The following is a 13,356-nucleotide window of genomic DNA, read 5'->3' as shown; positions in this document are numbered from 1 at the left end:
ACAGCCGCCGCGACACCAGCTCACAACTACAGCGCGCACATTTTGAGATTGGAGAGATGGCAGACGCTTCTCAAAAGCAAGTGTACTGGGCAGGAGAGTGTCAATCACTGGGCACCAGTGTGCAACACAACTCCAAGAGTGACGCCAATCCCCAGACATTGGACGTAATCCCTCTGCACCACCTCACTGGGTGTCCACATCAATCAATAACATCAACAAGTACAGGTCCTCAAATCACCTGACCTCAGCGCACACCATCAGTCATCACTGGACCTCAATGCATCCCACCAATCATCACCGGACTTCAGCACACCCAACTAGTTATCACTGGACCTCAGCATACCCCTCCAGTCATCACTGGACCTCAGCATACCCCACTAGTCATCAATGGACCTGACTGGATTCTCCACTACACCAGTACTTCTCACCTGACCTCACCCTTCAATAGTAATCTTTTTGCACCCTGAAAATTATGATTACCTTTCATGACTGCGCCCTGAAATAGTGTTGACCAAACCTTATCAAGGCCCCATTAGTAATCTCCTGACCTCAATGCACTTCCCAATAGTGATTATTGTCATTACAGGGGTCTAATGGAGGATGACCCTGATACTGAGATAGACGAAAAAGAAAAACTACTTTACAATGAAGGGTACAGAAGACAGCGCACAATGCCCTCCAACTACAGGAAGCCAAGTAATACAGATAGGGGGAGTAATGTTCTGCAGAGGGCTGTATATTACAGATGAAGGGGTAATATGCAATACAGACAGAGGGAGTAACATTCTGCAGAAGGCTATGTAATAATGTAATACTCTGCAGATGTGATATCGGCATTTCGATTTCAATGACAACTACGGTACTGGTGGTTACGTAACCTATTAGATGCATCAACCCCTTAATATTCTGACCCCCAATGCCCAAAACCCCTGATCCCATGCCTCCTTCAGTGTTCTGACACTGAAGCCCCATACCCTAACCCAACTCCATATTGTCTTAAACCTAAATTCACCCTTAGTGTCCTAACCCTGACCAACCCCCCCCCCCCCCCAGTCTCCTGTGCCTAAACCCAAGTGTTCTAAGCCAAATCCTCAGTGTCTTGACAATGACCTTTTCTAGTGTCCTAACCCCAACCTAGGTTTCCTAGCCTTACTGCAGTATACTAACGCCAAACCCCAATGTCCTTATCCTGAATATAACCCTGGCCTCCAGTGTCCTAACCCTAATCCCAACTCCCGAATGTCTTAACCCCAGCCTCCAAGTTCTAACCTCCGACATCCTTCATCCCCCTCCAAGTCCAAGGACTTCCTGTGAAGTTACAGCCCCTCTCAACCCAGACATCTTGTGCTCATTCGCATATCGTTCACAGGACTCTGAAAAGGTGGAAAATCCCTCTAGAATCTGCCCAGCAATGTAGGGGTTAACCACTCTCTTTGGGAACATCTGATAACACTTTGGATGAAGCATGGCGGTCAGGATCTATGAGAGAGTGACGGAAAGACACTGGACGGACGCCAGGTGGCTTCCATTATATCAAAACCAAACTATAGTGATACCACAAAGAAGCTGCAGGAGACCGGTCTTTCACCCATAGGGGGGTTCAGGTGTGCCCTAGAGTGGACCCAAGGAACTTTTCTGAAGCCTTCCTAAACCGCTCTACAGAAGATCTCACATAAGCGACACAACAATCCGACAGCATGTCAGTCAAATTTGAGACGAGGACAACCACATTGAGGGGCTCCTAGATAATAGAGCCAACCAATACTAAAACCTACCAGAACTGGGGGAAACCAGATGGCAAGAGGTACCAAAACCAAGTCCCCAGATACTGGGAGCCACCAGGTCAAAACAGTCATGAGATACTCAACCACTAATTAGAAAAAGCCACAAGATACCAAAGCCCAGCCAACAAATCCACAAAGTTACCAGTTAGTGGTGGCTACCAAATATTGGAGGGGTCACCAGATATCGCGAGTCACGTGGCTCATGGGTTTTGCCCAGAGTCCAAAGCCATATTTGAAGTCAAACACTGTGAAATTCAATTATTCCCTGTGTACTCTCTCTCTTTTTGGTCTTGTTTTGCAGGCAGGAGGTAGGATAAATCTGCTTATAGACAGCAAAAGTGGCCTTGTGATGTGCTAAGAGGGTTAGTGTATAGACTTCACAGGCTTTACATGGTATTGGGGGTGACATTTAGTGGAGGACAAGCCTTTGGGCCTTGTCTGGTTTGCCGAAACATGGCAGAACATTGAAAGTTTCTATCTCTGATCTCTTGAGGGAAGGAGGACATCAAGCCTATACTACAGACACTCCCTCATGGTACTCTACCTCCCAATCCACCATATTCATACCCATGAGCAGACCTCTCCATAGGCCCTTGTTGAGACTGGAAACATATACAGCAGCTCAGGCTCCATAAAGTAAAATTTTAGGTGAATTCGTTACCCTCTGACCCAAAGACGGCTTAGACAAAAACCATAACATCTACATCCCAAATGGTGGCACACACAGAGACATCTGAAGATGGCCATTATAGGTCATGTCTATAGCAATGTCCACCTCCAGTCTTTGGTTCTGGCCTGCAGAGTAGTCTTGTGGCCCATTCTCATGCTCTTACTATACTAATAAAACAACCATTTGGCCAACCTTGACAGGTCAGTTGATGGTGGACCGTACAGATAAATCACACGTGCACCAAATGGTGTAACCTGAAATAACATGTACAGGTGACAGGACGACCATTAGAATTGCGCCAATTTGGCCGTACCCCAACATCAGCTTTTGATATGATGTTCATGCATCTGGTTCTGTCTCCAATGGTAAACCCAATGGACCGATTAGTTGTGTGTTCACATGGCGGCCTAGAAATTTTGGTGGAATTCTGAGGATTCCCCTGCATTCAATTGGGTAATCTAAGTCCAGCCACCCGCCATAGTTTCCCTGGCAAAAACAGGCATGTCATGACATTGGAATGCAGATTTGGAAAATTCCATTCCGTCTGAATATGCTCCAATAACCAGAGAAAAATACTAGGGAGCGCCGTCTTTCTGCCGGGAATAAAAGGATTCTATATCAATCCGAGAGTCGACGCAGAAGTTCTTTAATTGACATGTTTCAGAGCTGTAAAGACTCCATCAGGTCTGGTACATATACAATGAAGGGTACTTGACCCCAATTTAATTCACAGGTACAAAAGAAAAAAAAAAAAAAAATCAAATATCTCCCCTTCATATACAGAGTAAAATCTTAAATTCACTGTCTGATATTTCTAAGTAAGACTGGGAGTGTCAGGTCAAAGATGTCTTCCAGACTAATAACAGTGCTGTCTAGGGGACTTTAATAGGAGCAGAAACATATCTTGTGTAGCAATGCAGAGATTAGACATATAATTTTTATGAATATGCAAATCACCCTGCAAGTGCACCAGGGGCGGGCTCAATTTACCAGATTTGTCTACAGTAGAGACACCCATGACGAAGGCTGAAAATGTCATTCACAGCTAGAAGGGCAGTTTTGGACAGCGCTTCCATAGGCGGACCCTTTTCCTGGACAGTAATCTGGCAAATTGGCTCCGCCTCCAGTGCACTTGCAGGATGATTTGCATATCCATAAAAATAGGATTATCACTTTATTGCTTCAAAAGTTTATGGCCACCAAGGTAAGTTTCTGCTCTTATTAAAAGGCCCCTACATGGTGCAAATATTGCTTTCGAAGCATTGTGGACCTGACCGAAAAATGTAGGGGTCAAATTTTTTTTTAGAAATTGAGTGAATTGGTAAAAACAGGGGATATACTCAGGTTTTCTGAATCTATCATTTACTATCCCATTCTATACATAGTTATATGACTAGATGAGTCTTTGAAACGCGTCTTGAGGACTCTTGGGGGCAGATTTATGAAAACTGGTGTATTCGACGCCAGTCCTCATATCCCCTGCACTGGCAGAGGGTGCGCTCTTTTTTGAAGATGTTCAAGCCTCTTAGAAACCCAGGCAGACCCTCCACTGGGGTTGTAGCTGGCATCGATTTCAGTCATCCTTTACGCCGGTAAACTGGCATAAATGATGATAAATGTGGTGCACGGAAGTCGTGCGGGTGGTGCAATATAGGAGAGATAACCGGCGTGATAAAAGGTGCAAAGGACAAGGCAGAATCTTCTTCGCTCATCCGGAAATAGAGAGAGTATTGTAAGGATTACTAAAGATGATCAAGTTTTCAAAAACAAAAATTTTATCATTGAGAACTTTTCCAAAAAATGTCTGGACGTATGGCAGGAGGTGTCACATCGTCTGGCCACGATTCAGAATCCTCACCTGCAGCCTCGTCTGTACAAGTTACCCGAATCATCATCATCCTCATCATACCTGCATCGTCAATATGCAGACCATCATTCTTATTATCTGTACCCTCATGCTTAGACACATCGCAACATCAGATCAAGATCTGCACGTAGATCCTATAGATGATACCTTGATGCTCACCATCCTTGTCTGCACACTCATCATCACCATCATCCTCATAACCATCCATATCCTCATCATCACTAGTTAGCTATCCGACTTCTCCCCAGACACAAATCAATGACTGAGGCAAAACGTAATGAACGCAGAGACAAAACCGCCTGGCGTCTCCACATCGGAGGATCATGGACTTACAGAAACAGTAACCAAAGTATTAAGATGCTGGGACTGAATGGAGATGCAGAGTCCTGGTAGCCTGTCCCCAAATCCCGCACAGCAACAGTGTTGTACCCTCATACCCACCTACTGTACGTCCATAACTGTACCCAGTCGATCTTTGAAGGCTATTGTTAGAAATACAGTGTAATAAAAGCAAGCGGTGGACTGCCACTTGCTCCGAGACTTGGCAGGGCTTCTAGTGATGAGGTGACAGCTATCGACAGCTTTCCAAGTATTGCAAACAACTGCACCGGACCAGAGCCAGCACAATCTCAAAGAAGTCAACACATGGCAGCAAATACCCCCTTCCAGCAAAGTGACCTCTGTACAGACCATAACACTTCCATAGATGCCAATAGGTCATAGGGACAGCTCAATTTATCCTCATCTTTGCAAAGGCTACTGAGCATGTCCACAACACCCATGCATGTTCTTAGGCGATGGGGACAGTTCAGTTAACCCTCTTCTTGCACAGGTGACTTAACATGCTCTCAAAATATATATAAATATATACTCATAGGTGCCGGAGACAGCTCAGCTTATCCCTCTCGCTGTGCAGGTCACAGAGCATGCCCACTACCATCTCTCATAGAAGGCAAGAGGACTCAGGTGCTCTCAAAACCTCATCAGAATGAAGGTTTCAGGTATTACAAGATGTAAAGTATCGTCCATTAAATTTATGTACACCCTCTCATATACTCTATAGAATATACTCATCCATGTCATTTACATCAACTCCTTTAATATCTCATATATACATTTATGTCCCTCTCCATGTAATATCCTACCTTATATCATACATGCCCCCATATACTTCATGTAATATACTACCATATATATCTATCATACACATCCACTAAATCTTTGATATGTTATATATGTAATACTACTGTAGAATATACACATGCCAATATGTCCTCCATTTAATACACATACATAAAACACAACTGCACTCATACACGCCTTATATATTATATGATGTGAGGGGATATGCACTTTATAATACTAACATATATGGAATATATGAGGGGTGTAAGTTCTATACAATTTACACCTCCACTCATCCCCTCCATTGAATATACAGATATATAATACACACCCCTACAGGTAATAACACCAGGTCTGCAATATATATCCCTTCATACCCACAATATAAAATACTTACACCCCCCATATCCTGTATATCATATACTTACCTATATTATGCACCTCTCATATCCCCAATATAACATACAAACCAATATATAACTGACACCCTCCTCATTATCTTCATACAATATACTACTACATATACAATACACCCTTCATATACTTTACATTACCATACAGGTATATCTATAATAGTGAACATTTGTCTGTCCTTTATAGGCCTCCAAGCACCTCAACCCTCTCACCCCAAATTTAGCAGATACCGGTAGGTAAATCGGATGCTTGGGAAGGTTTTGGTAAGGGTTGGATATGACTGGGCCGCTATAAACAAGAGGAGGGCGCCATCACAGCCACTGGGGTTGATTTATTATGCCTTGTTAGCCAGTTTTTTAGATTAAGGGGGCGTTCACACTACCGTCGGTGTCCGACATGTAGTGTCCGCTCAAAATCTGTCACGGACATTAGGAGCGGACACTAGCTGTGTCCGTGACATCTGTCATTCATCTCAATGGGCATCGGGTGCATTCTTTTGCACTCCGTGCCCGTCCTGCCCTGTCCGCAAGTGAAGATGTCCGACTTCTCAAGCGGACAGAAAAACCTGACATGTAGGTTTTTCTGTTCGCTTGAGAAGTCGGACATCTTCACTTGCGGACAGGGAAGGACGGGCACGGAGTGCAAAAGAATGCACCCGATGCCCATTGAGATGAATGACAGGTGTCACGGACACATCTAGTGTCCGCTCCTAATGTCCGTCACAGATTTTGAGCGGACACTAGGAGCGGACACTACATGTCGGACACCGACGGTAGTGTGAACGCTCCATTAGAGGCATAAGATTTTTTGGTGCAAATCGTGTTTTGTTTTTTTTTGCCCTGTCCTTGCCACTGAAAAGAGACAGAGACACGGGCACGCAGGCGGTTATAAACTCGACACAAATATGGCCCATATGGCGTCAGTGGGAAGTCGTCCTTTGTCTGGCACAATCTCCAGGACCCAAAGCGTCTACTGTCACATTTCTTAACTTTTACGTTTCTTCTCATCTGCCAGCATCAGGTCGTGCACTTTACTATATAATCCTATATGAGAATATGCAGTGCAGCGGTGGTCTATACCGGCCAATCAGATTACTATATTCATTTTCGAAGGGGCTTTGGATAGGAGACGCCAAATTGTTTGCTATGGGCAACTGTACCATTGTTCTTTCCCATCACTTTAGATAAATTATCCCCCCATCATATCTAATTTTTTTGGGCATAACTCTTGAAGAGGGGCGGCAGATGCCGGGTGATGTGACCTGAGTTCAGTTGATCCTTTGGATCCGCTTTGTCTACTTTCACACCTTCATTGGAGACCCCGTCAGAGATTCAGCTGAAGATTGGTGGTGGAAAAAGTCCTGCATGGTGGACTTTTTCCTTCACTGGTTTCAGTTTATAAACAGCGGACACCATTAACGTCAATGGGGTCAGCCAGGCTCTGTAGGTCACTGCTATTTTAGTGGTCCACATCTCCATTGTTTGGATCCATCGGAGAACCCCAACAATGGAAATACAACGCTTGTGTGAACCTAGAACAAGTCGCTAAACCAAGCGGAGTGGAGGCTAAAAGTCAGTCTGAAAAGTCATCCATGCTATATTGGACTTGTTAGGCCATGGACTGGTCTCCGAGGCATCCTTGGAACAAAACCAATGAACAATCGGACAGACAGACACTTTATACCCGGGGCAGCACTGAGAACTTCTCGTTTTATATAAACATGCCCTCATACCCTAGATATAATACACAACCCCTGTATCCTACATGTAATACTACCATAGTTATTATACACACACACCCTAATTTCTTCCATGTAATACACATTTACATACAGCTCCGATATCCTACACATAATATACCACCACATATAAAATATATAAAGAGGGTGTATACAGAACATATATACATAAAACATACAAGTAATCCACATCAATGCCATGTATATTTACCTCTGCACACGGTTCCGTTCTCCACAGACTCGTACCCAGCTTTACACATGCAGCGGCCAATGGGTACCAACCATTCTCCGTCTCCATTACAGTACAGTTTGATTGGCACATCAACCTCCTCCGCGTTGGGTATACAACTCCCACGAGCTGCCACCAAAGAGGTGCTCTCCGCTCCAGATAAGGTTTCCTGAAATACTGCGCCATTCTGAATCACCCGCGGACACTTCCGGTAAAAAACTCGCACAGCTATAAGTGACATGCAACCGCCGTAATCCTGAAATGCCAGGTAAAAACCATTTTTGGAAACTGGGCCAAAACTTCGCACCTCTGTGTTAATCTTCATCACACGTCCCCCCAGATCCACTTGGGAGAAGCTCTCATCAGCGGCGATGGTGTCCACCTTGGCCCAAGGGGTCTCCATCCAGAGGGGGTAGGTTCTAGTGGCAGAGTCACTATCCGATTCAAAGTAATAAAGGTTAAAGGTCTCTTTACACGAGCCCGGGACATTGGGAATGCTGCTACAGTCCCGGACAGAGAACTTCATCTCCACGTGAATCCTGTGAGCTCCCCGCCGCCGGATGTACTTGGTCCGCAGCCAGTTGTTCTGATTGGACTCAAAGACGTTGCAGACCTGATACGTCCGGATGGTATTCATGTTCTCATCATAGCCACTCACCTCTTCCCACTGCACAAAAGAAACATATAACATAACTACACAGAAATGGAGTACAACACAGATCATACAACCATATACATGACTCGTCTCTACCATAGATCACTGATAACACAAGTGGCATGAGGGTCTCCGCTGGGGACTGACCACTACAACCCTCATCTTCTGGAGGAATTCTATCCAAACAGGGGTGGAGAAATATAACAAACAATAAAAACACCTGTAGACATAAACAGAGAACAGATCAAGTAAACTGGGCGACACTAGAAAGGCGGCGCTCACACTACCGTCCGTTGGGTGTCCGTACAAAATTTTAGCAATGGACACTAGCTGGTCCCTCTGAAATCTCCATTCATTTCAATGGGATTTTATCATGGGTCCGTTTTTCAAGTGGACAAAAAAGTTGTACATGCAGAACTATTCTATTTGTTTGTAAAAACGGACAGCAAGTGTCCCTTATTATTTTTTGACATTGAAGTCTATGGGCAACGGACATCTAACGGACAGTAACTGTTAGCCATCAGTTACTGTCTGTTATGATAGGTGTCCATTCACCCTCTGAACAAAATCCAACAGTAGTGTGAACCCTACCTAAGTGCAGTTGGCTCCTGGAGCTGCTCAAACCTTCCTGTAGACATGCAGCATAAAGTGCGAGGACATCCTATGAAATGTTATCTTTACCAGGATTGGGGGCTCATCCGGGATTATAGAAATGATGGTACATACCAAAACATGCACCAGAACAGAGGCCAGATTCAATATATACAAATCACACCTTGCTGACTACCTCTCCCCTCTCCATAGACATCACACTCTACTGACCACTGCTTTCCTCTCCACACACATCATACCCTGCAGACCACTGATCCCTCTATACACATCATACCCTGCAGACCACTGATCCCTCTATACACATCATATCCTGCAGACCACTGATCCCTCAATATACACACATCATACCCTGCAGACCACTGCTCCCTCTATACACATCATACCCTGCAGACCACTGATCCCTCTATACACATCATACCCTGCAGACCACTGATCCCTCTATACACATCATACCCTGCAGACCACTGATCCCTCTATACACATCATACCCTGCAGACCACTGATCCCTCTATACACATCATACCCTGCAGACCACTGATCCCTCTACCCTCTATACACATCACACCCTGCAGACCACTGATCCCTCTATACACATCATACCCTGCAGACCACTGATCCCTCTATACACATCATATCCTGCAGACCACTGATCCCTCTATATACACACATCATACCCTGCAGACCACTGCTCCCTCTATACACATCATACCCTGCAGACCACTGATCCCTCTATACACATCATACCCTGCAGACCACTGATCCCTCTATACACATCATACCCTGCAGACCACTGATCCCTCTATACACATCATATCCTGCAGACCACTGATCCCTCCATACACATCATACCCTGCAGACCACTGATCCCTCTATACACATCATACCCTGCAGACCACTGATCCCTCCATACACATCACACCTTACTGACCATTCCTCCCTCTCCATACACATCACACCTAACTGACCACTGCTCCCCTCTGCATACACATCAAACACTACTGACCAGTGCTCCCTCTATACACATCACTGATCACTGCTCCCTCTCTATAATCACATACTACTGACCACTTCTCCCTCTAAACACATCACATACTACTGACCACCGCTCTCTCCCGTATAAACCACAAACTCCATGCCAGAATCAGGCTGGAATCCTCACACGCCCCTGCAAATGAGAAACCACAGGACAGCGAGGGTTAATCCCAGACCACAGCCTTGGCCAGAAGACAACATGAAGGAAGTTTGGTCTGAGGCCCAGAAATTCTATTAATTTACAGATAAATGTCCCCGACACATCACAGCACCCCGACCCCCTCACATCGCGTAATAGCGATTTATCTGATCCTACAATTTGTGATCCAGTCTGCTGAGACGCTGTATCTAAGTCTATCATGTGTGATACGGTCTGTGTTAACTGTGCAACTAAGGCTCCATGCACACCACCATAGTGATCTGTATACTGTCCGCAATTACAGATCCCTAATTGAAGATCGTATGCAGACCCATTCATTCCTAGGCCCTATACACACACGTCTGTATTTTTCACAGATCAGTGTCCATACTGTATAAACCATTTGCAAAACGTGGAGAAGGTCCTAATCCGGAAGATGTTTCGGCACAGACTCGCCCATACGAGGTCTATGCAATTATAGAAGTCTTCTGGCGGATATGTGATTGCAAATGATATATAGACGCAATGCAGACGTGTTTTTTTTTTTTTTTTTGCAGAATACGGATCTGTATTTGTGAACTCCACATTCCGTCTGAAACCAGTCTCCATTGATTTCAATGGGAGTCAGACATCCAATGACGTCTCGATCTTCAGGGGTTTCCGCCTGAAAGCTCCCACTGAAGTGAGGAGGTGTAAAATTTGACGTGGAATTTGGTCAAGCGAAAAAATTCCGCTGCGTGATTTTAGACTATTATGTGTGGTACAGTCTACTAAGCGGTGTATCTAAGCCTACCATGTGTGGTATAGTCTCGCATGTGATTTGGTTTAGGTTGGGGGTTAGTTTTAGGGGTACCTGGACCCTCAGGAAAGTGACTCATGCGATTACTGACAAACACAGTTCTCTTCCTGAGGTAATTTTGGCGGGAAAATCTTCCTGCTGGTATCGGGGCAGACTTGGTTTGCCCGGTGATGGACCGTGATTGGTCATTTCTTGGGCCAATGTCATACAGGTCTAGGGGGAAGAATTCCCCTTTGACCTGGTGACAGGTGTTGATTGGTTGCCGGGGTCACAGGGAAGTTTCCCCTGTACCCCAGCAACGGATGTTGATTGGTTTATGGGGGGCAGCAAGGGGTTTAAAAACCAGCACAGCTGAGGGGTCTGGATCAGACTCCAGCCCGGCCTTCAATGTAGCCGCCAGCTCACTGCTTTATAGGTTTTTAAATACTAAATTTTATTTATATAGCGCCAAAATATTCGGGTTCATGTACAGACACAATGAGACCTTACAGAAAAATAACGTAATAGGAGCGAGGGCCCTCTTCGCAAGACGTGTTGGCTTTAATAGAAAGGGGTAAGTCGCTCCTTCAGAATAAATAGACATGATGTATATAGTCTCACGTAAAAAATTATTTTCCCACCATTACTCCATCAATTTAGTTATATTTTAGGTTAAACTATAGTTTTACGTATGTGATGTAATTCCATATACTGGAATAGGTTTTCGTGTGCTCCCCTTTAATAATAAGACAAGTAAATGAGTGTCTCTGGTGGGCTGGGGTAGCCCCCCTCACTTCGTACTGTCACTTGGTTGTCATGACAACCTGCCTCCTTTGCAAACATCACTACCAAATAACCAGAACGGACGGGCGGGGGGGGGGGGGGGGGGGGGAGGGGATAGCGCGGCCTCATTGTGAGACTGACACCAGAAAGCATGGCAGCCTCACTAATCCCAGAAAATGTGTCACTCAGAGGCCTCCGCACCAGGCAGGTGCCCCCCCAACCCCCTCCCCGTGTTAATTAGGACTCTCTGCCTTTCTCTTGCTCCTCTAATTAACATGCCGAGCGCTGGAGAGGAGCACAATAACCCTCAGCCTCCTCAGTGCTGGTCCCGGGCCTCATTAGCAGGTTGGGGAGGAGAAGAGATAAAGGATAACAATATGGCGGTCAGAGGATTCAGGGGGGAGGGGAGATTGCCCCCCTATAACCTGTGGCTTCGCTACCTACTACTGCTCCCTACTGATCAAAGTGGATGAGGTGGCTCTAGAGGCGGATGGTGCTTACAATATGGCGGATAGTGCCTCTACCAACGTCCTTTACCCCCCCCCCCCTGTATATGGGGAGGGGCCGATGTTTTGTCTGACGGCTTTTAATCCCTCTTTTCTTGACAGATTCTTTTCTTATTCCAACCAAGTTTCAGCAATTGTGTCAAAAAGAGCGTTTGGCCGTGATCCAGCGCCGCAGCGGGGGAGGGGGTGCTAGATCTGAATGTAACGTCCAGAGCGCAGAGGAGACGACTAAGGATAGAAACTGGACCCAGAGCATCAGAGGTGTTAACTCGACTTTACTAAACAGATGTAGACGGTTTCATTACCAAATGCCAATAATTTTTTTTTTCCCCCAAATCCTACTTAACATCACAGATAACCCTTTCCTCTAAAACTTGCCTCACTCCCCCCATCTTCTGGCACATGCCTGATCTCTCAAGCCTATGACACCTGCCCTCAATACCTTGACGCAAGCTCGGAGTCTCCATCCATTAAAACAAGCCTAATCCTTCTATCTGCTGACACATGACCTTTATTCTCTGACACATGCCTAACCCTTAAAGCCCCAGACACCTTCTCACTACACCCGAATACTGGCCTCATCCCTCAATCCCCAGACACCTTCCCCTATACTCTGGCTACAATATGAATCTTCTAGACCCCTGACAGTGGCCAGTTCTCTTCATACCAATGCTTGGCCAATGTTCACCTCTACCGACAACTGCTCAATCCCTCAAACCCAACACTTGCTCTTTATATCCAGATGCCTGACCAATTCACCCATACCTTAAGAGAACCCTGATCCCTACATCTCCTAAAGTAGGTCCAGTCCTCCACCCTTTAGCACCTACTCATCATTGATGATGGTCCAAAGTGTGCTCAATCCCTCACATCATCAATACCTGCTTTCTACACGCTGACACCAGCCCCATTTCTTCAGATATTGATCAGGCCCAATCCCACCTGTCTGATCCTTCTAACCCCGTTGCCGGCCCGATTCCTTTTCTCTGTGACACCTTCCATTAGCTGATGCTGTTCGATGCTT

The 13,356-nt window shown here is 45.5% G+C and overlaps 1 protein-coding gene across 5 annotated transcripts in view; it reads right to left on the bottom strand.

Annotated features, from left to right (window-relative positions):
* The window catches only part of LOC142208909 (ephrin type-B receptor 2), an 82,293-nt gene that overhangs the window by 35,172 nt on the left and 33,765 nt on the right, over positions 1 to 13,356 (bottom strand). For all 5 annotated transcript variants that reach the window (XM_075277754.1, XM_075277756.1, XM_075277755.1 and 2 more), the window contains exon 3: positions 7,810 to 8,494. In XM_075277754.1, coding sequence (XP_075133855.1) covers positions 7,810 to 8,494 — 685 coding nt within the window. The remainder of the gene's footprint in view (positions 1 to 7,809; positions 8,495 to 13,356) is intronic.

Source organism: Leptodactylus fuscus, chromosome 6 (assembly GCF_031893055.1).
Source record: "Leptodactylus fuscus isolate aLepFus1 chromosome 6, aLepFus1.hap2, whole genome shotgun sequence".
NCBI classification, from domain to species: Eukaryota; Metazoa; Chordata; class Amphibia; order Anura; family Leptodactylidae; genus Leptodactylus; species Leptodactylus fuscus.
Note: the sequence above shows the minus strand (reverse complement) of the source record. Positions and strands in the feature narration are given on the sequence as shown.